The sequence below is a fragment of the Limulus polyphemus genome, unplaced genomic scaffold (genome assembly GCF_000517525.1).
Source record: "Limulus polyphemus unplaced genomic scaffold, Limulus_polyphemus-2.1.2 Scaffold1100, whole genome shotgun sequence".
Taxonomy (NCBI): domain Eukaryota; kingdom Metazoa; phylum Arthropoda; class Merostomata; order Xiphosura; family Limulidae; genus Limulus; species Limulus polyphemus.
Window position 1 is genome coordinate 1,897 of NW_013666710.1, and position 6,250 is coordinate 8,146.

The window sequence follows — 6,250 nt, forward strand, 5'->3', positions numbered from 1 at the left end:
GAGAGAATTTGAAGTTGACAGGAATTTTGTGTTTAATGGCTAGTTTTGTCTAAGTGTGGATTATTTTTGAGCTGGTTTCAGGTTGGTAAAAGAGTTATGTGGTGATGACTAACTGCCTTCCCTCTAGTCTTTCACTACTAAATTAGGGACGGCTATCTTAGATAGCCCTCGTGCAGCTTTGCTCGAAATTCAAAACAAATCAACCAATACTTGCAAAACCTGTAGGTCTAGTCAAGCACCTCACTTTGGAACTCCTTATTACACAACTACCACTAATCTTACTACTCTTAGTCTCTTACCATTACATACGAAAAAAATGATGATGTATCAGTCCTATCCCCTTTATCATTTTGACCAATTTAATGAGATTCTCTCTAACCCTTCTTTACTCGATAGAAAATAATTTTAAGGACCTTAACCTGTTCTCATAAGACAAATCCCCCATTTCAGGATCCACCCTATTAGCACTCCTTAGACATCTTTCTTATAACTCGATGAAGTTAACTTGGGTTCTGTAAATAGAAATGCTAACACCCTTTAACGTACATTCAGTATTCCGGAAGATACAATCCAAAATTCTATTTGCTTTCTTTATAACAAGTTACAACAGTATACTGCCTGGAAGGATTAAGAGATTGGTCGACTAAAAGACCAAAATCCCTTTCTTTCATAACACTCTCACTGAACAAACCTTAATTTATTAAAACCAAAACAACTTTTATGAAGTTTAAATTCGCAGTTTTTCGAAGTTTAAATGGTATTATGACCAGCTATTAATATGCAGGAGTTCTTCTGTAATGCCCCCTCCCCAGCGGCAAGTCTGAAGGCTAGAAACCGGGGTTCAATACCTGTGGTGGACACAGCACAGATAGCCCATCGTGTAGCTTTGTGTTGAACTCCAAACAAGCAAACAAACCTTCTGTAATATTTAACTAACTTTTTGAAAATTAGCTTTAAAAACCAAATATTTCAGGGACGTTCAAACATTTATATTGAACTTCACCATATAATTTGATTACATTCGTTTATCTGAAGTACAAAACAGCTACTACAAACAAAAAGGCTCTACTCTTTTTGAAAACTTGGTTTCAAAACTACTTGTATATATTTTAACATTCGATCCCCTAACAACAAAATAGGTATAACTCTATCCGGTAACCGTTGGTTTCTCAACTCGGGTGTATACCTGTAGGCGTCATTAACCTTACGATTAGGACTAACTGATTATAAAAAATAACTAATCATTATGATTTTTTTATATCTCGCTTTATCTTTATTTTGTTCTCTTGGTAAAAGAGGTAAGTTGTAGTGAAATAATATGTAAAATTGTAAGATACTGATAGTAACAGAGTAAGCAAGATTTGAACTTATAGGTCATACAAATTTTATGTAACTTAAAATTTCAAGTGTAGCCTAGGTGAGGGAAGGATCTTGAAATTGAATGCACTGTGCAGTCTGTGCTACTAATACTAGTAGCAGCACTGATATTAGTATTACTTGTACTGTAGTATTAGTAAGCTAGTTGATATTAATGTATTGAAAGTAATTAAAATTTAAGGAAGAATCTTTGTCTCTAAGTATATGGAAAGAGTATTACTATTATATTTATAATATTAATGAAGCTTTGGATGGATTTGTAAGTTCAATTAATGATGGTGTTAATAGTTAAAAAAGAATATTCAAACTAAGAACTGTTTTTGCAATGAGTAGAGAAATTACAAGGCATTGTCTTAATTGTAATAGTAAAATATGTATATAGTGCTCTTTTATTACATGTAGTATTTATGAAAAATAGGAATAAAAATAAGTGGCTTAATTTATAAATAATCACTATCCACAAGTTATGAAATATCTCTCCTTCTCTCTGAGTCTGTTTCTGTTGGCTTCTTCCTTTCTTGGTCTTTCAGCCTCACTAATTTACTTTTTTGTTACCTTAACTAGTTTTATTATTGGTAGTGATTACAAATGCTAAATTTTACTTTCATTATTAATACATATTGTTGCTTTCTTTTTGTTGTCACAGTCCAGATCCTGACCTTTGGAGATATAAATGTATGGTGCGTGCTATCAAATTTAATAGTTTGGTTCAACATGAGGCTGTTTATTTTTTGTTTTCACATAATTGCACTTGTAAATAGTTGTGGTAAGAGGAAAGCTTAATACCAGCATAGTAACTGCCAAATTTCACAAAGCCCTTCCTACTGTGTTAAGGTACAAGGATGTCAGCTGGATTTTAGAGAAACTTAGCTCCATAATTTCTGTCTAGCAACAACACATCCATAACTGGTTCCACACTGAGGATATGCTTAGCTACCTGTATGATCATGTCCTTATTGAGGTTGTTAGTTATGTCATGTAGCAGCTTGTTACTTTTGTTAGTTGTCTGCACTGTGCTTATGGCATCGAGCAAACCTTGTCATCTAGTAATCTTGGGTAGTAGGAATAGCTTATAGGATAATAAAGTTATTAAATATTAGGTTGAAATCAAGAATTATCACAAGTGTTAGCTAAGTAAGAAGAAGAATGGATCTAAAAGTTGAAGTTATAATTTATTAGGTGCCAAGAATTTGATACATTAGTATATTATCTAAGCTTGTGAATAGTTATGTTCATAGAGATGTTGTGTACTAGAAAGTAATAGTATCAGTATCAGTTAATAGGTGTTGTTAGTGTTAGTCATTTATAAACTGAAATAGCTTAATTTTAGTTAAACTAGCTGATGCTTCCATTATAGATAGAAGGAAGACAGGAGTGACATAAGGAGGTGTGATCAGAACACTGACCCCCTTTTGTCATTCCCTGGGGGCCTTGAGGATACACACCAGTTTTATTGATACTTTTTACAGTGGTTCACCAGGTATAAGTGGACACACATACACAACCATTTGTTAAATAATGGTTTAGATATACAATTATTGGGCGGGTAGATTGGAAATAGAGAATAGAGGTTAGTCAACTGCAGTATGGTTAAATGTAGTTTATGGGTAAGTATGGAAGAATTTAGTGTGTGTGTGACAAATGACAAAAATTAGGAGTAGAAATTAAGAAAACAATGCAATAAAAATTTAAGGCTAAAGAGACAGGTTCATATGGTATTGCAGTACCAATCTCTGATGGATTTGAATCTTTGGGTACTTGCAAAAAAATGATGAGGAGGTTTACATATTGGGGGGGGGGGGGCTCATTGAGTTAATCATATGGATAAAGTTATTTGGAGTGGAAAGCATTGACAGAATAGGACTATAATTTGCTTATCAGGTACTAAAATATATAACGTTACAGTGCATGTTGACAGTTTAGTTGCTGGTACCAAGGAACATTGTTTTTTTTTTGTAGTTTATGTAGGAGCAAAGGATGTCAACAGTTGTAAATCAGAGCTGCTTAAGTTGTAGTATAATGAACTGGTTTAGAGGCTTAGGCATGGGAATAGATGTGTGGCCCTTTTAGAAGTGCTCCTTGAGCTAGATATGTCAATGAAATTCATAGCAGGAAACGAGGTTTAAACAAAATATTATCTGAAATCTGTTTAGAACAACAGGTGGGCTAATTGGACCTGTGAGATAGTTTTCAGAGTAAGGGTTAATTATATACTAGAGATGGGTTCCACTTAAGCAGGAAAGATTCAAGGATGTTTGGGAAAGGTCTGAATATACATTTATTAAATATAAACTAAAGTTGCTTAGTTGTGAGGAAGCTTGGAAATAAACAAATTGATAGGTTAGCCACAGTGACGAGATATTTGGTAATATAGCATAAACTAAATACTGATTTTAAAGATAAGCTTTGTTGCTATTATTCTAATATAGGAATATTAGGAGCAAAATGGATGAGTTTAGGATTCTATTTGTAATGGAAGACTATGATATAATGGAGATAACCAAAACTTGGTTAGGTTTGAAAATATTGATAATAAGAATTATTTTAAAATTCTAGGCTATTAAATAGTGATAGAATTTTCAAAAGATGAAGGGGAAGGGGCTGTTTTTTTTACTTAATGTGTTAAAGGTAAGCAAAATGATAAAATGGATATTGGAAACTAAAGTATACTGATGGCAAGGTTTTGTTGAATACTAAGTGCTTTTTAATATTTCTGCTGTTTTTACAAGAGAAGTGATGATATTAACAATGTTCCTGACTATGAATATTCTGTGGGAAATTTTGGAATTGACATGAATCATCTAGGTATTAATACCTTGGTGGAAAGTAGGCTTACCTAATCAGCACGTGTTCTTGCAGCTCTGGCCACAGAACTGTGGTGTTACAGCTGTGTTAGTCACCAACCTGGATGTGGAGAATTAAGTGTTGATTGGAGAATGCATCAAGCCATAACTTGCCCTCGAGATGATGATACATGTGTGAAGATTACAGAAACAAAAGGAGGTATAGACTTGTCAGTAATGTTAGTTTCCTGTATGTGATAGTTAAAAATGTTTCACAGGCCTCAACCTTAACTTTGAAGTCACTATCAAGTAGTTGCTAGCAGTTTTTTCCCAACTAGCAAATTTGGGACTAGCAGCAACGCTATTATTATTCTTTTAAATTAAATGTCACTGTGTCATAATTAATTAGTTCATGTATTAAATGTTAATAAATATGTATGTAATCTATTTATATTTGTACATTTTCTTTGTCATGCTTTCTGTGAAGCTATTTTTGAATTGATATCAAAACTTATTTAAATTAATATCAAAACTTATTTTAATTACATGTAACAGTATTTTTATTTTAACAATTTCACAAAAGTTAAAAGATTCTTGACTTTGGTTGACACACGTGTATCTAAACCAAGAGCACCTAGTTCAATAAAGTCTACAGTACTCAACTACTGATGACCACTCTATACTATAAAAAAGTATTTTATTGTTAAAAGTTGCAGTTTAAATGCTGAAAACTGGTGAAGCATTAGAAAACCAATAGACCTAACATTTGTTTTAATCATGGACAAATTAAGAGGAATGTGAAAAAAAAAATTGCAATTTATATGAATTCTCTTTCATTATCATCCCCAAAGAGCACGCTACAACACAGTATTTCTGACCATGTTACCACCAAAACATCACTGCAGAGGCCAGATTGTGTGAGTCTAGCTGGCTAACTCGTGTGTTAATTGGCTTGGCAATTGATTAAAATGAGTTAAAGCTGTAGTCTCACTATCCTCATTTCCTGACAGTGGATGCTAGCAATATTTATCTAGTGCATTTAAAGATTAACCAGCAAAACTAAAGAGCAATATGTTAGTTTGCTAGTGTTAATTTCAAGCCCTGTTTCATTGTTGGATAAAAAAGAAAGGACCATCTTATTATAATGGAGCTTGCAATGTATATGTCCCAAACTTGGATCTTGGAAACTACGCACCGATCATTACCAACCGTAACTGGGTAATATTTTTATAACTAGGCAGTATTTTTATAGCTGAGCAATAAATATAACAATGGAAATTTCCACAAAAATGATATGTTTCAGATTTAACCAATAAAAATTACAAAAAAAGGAGTAAGTTTCAAATATAAACCAATCAAAAAACAGACTTAAAAAATTATTTGTTTTTTAGTGAAAATCTAATGAAAAGCAACAGGCACTTTCATTGATAACTGCATCTACAAAGAAATACTTAAATAAAATCTACTCTATGATATAATACTGTGATGATAGCTCATTTTTAAACTAAAATTTCAATAAAATCCCTTTTCTCAGGGATGGTGAACAGTATTGAATGTCAAGTAGGAGTACATTGTTGTAGAACTGTCAGAAAATTCCAGAAAAGGCTGCAGGCCCAATAGCCTTCCACAGGAATTAGTAGTTATACCTGCGGGTATTTCTTCTAGTAGATATGATGAATATTGTTTAAATTAAATATAGTAGAATGTTTCAGAATAAGCACATTTATGGAAAGTAAGGAAGATACGATTATAAATCTTACAGAATGTTTCATTCATCACAATTTTTGTGTTTGTTTAAACCAGGTATGTTTGAGAAAATCTATTCTTGATGAATTTAACAGCTTAAACAGTTGTGATCATTAAATTTATTCTATGGATGAGTAAGTAAATGTACAAAATTAATGTGAAATTTCAGTGAATGCAATTAAGTTTATAACATTTTGTTTTAAAGCTGAGAAATTAATTACGAGAGACTGTTTGTCAAACTTGGTTGGTCTCAGGAGAGACATTCCAGCTGATACATATGAAGGATGTCGTCCTGCAGCAGAGCACCCTAAAATCGCAGTCTATGTCCAAAATAATATCAAACA

General features: G+C 32.7%; 1 protein-coding gene across 1 annotated transcript in view; it reads left to right on the forward strand.

Annotated features, from left to right (window-relative positions):
• The first annotated feature begins 984 nt into the window (after nt 1-984).
• LOC106462131 overlaps nt 985-6,250 on the forward strand; it is a 16,177-nt gene continuing 10,911 nt past the window's right edge. Inside the window, exons 1-3 of the mRNA XM_013922023.2 lie at nt 985-1,298; nt 4,237-4,380; nt 6,112-6,249. Of these exons, the coding sequence (XP_013777477.1) occupies nt 1,247-1,298; nt 4,237-4,380; nt 6,112-6,249 (334 nt within the window). The 5' untranslated portion in view covers nt 985-1,246. The remainder of the gene's footprint in view (nt 1,299-4,236; nt 4,381-6,111; nt 6,250) is intronic.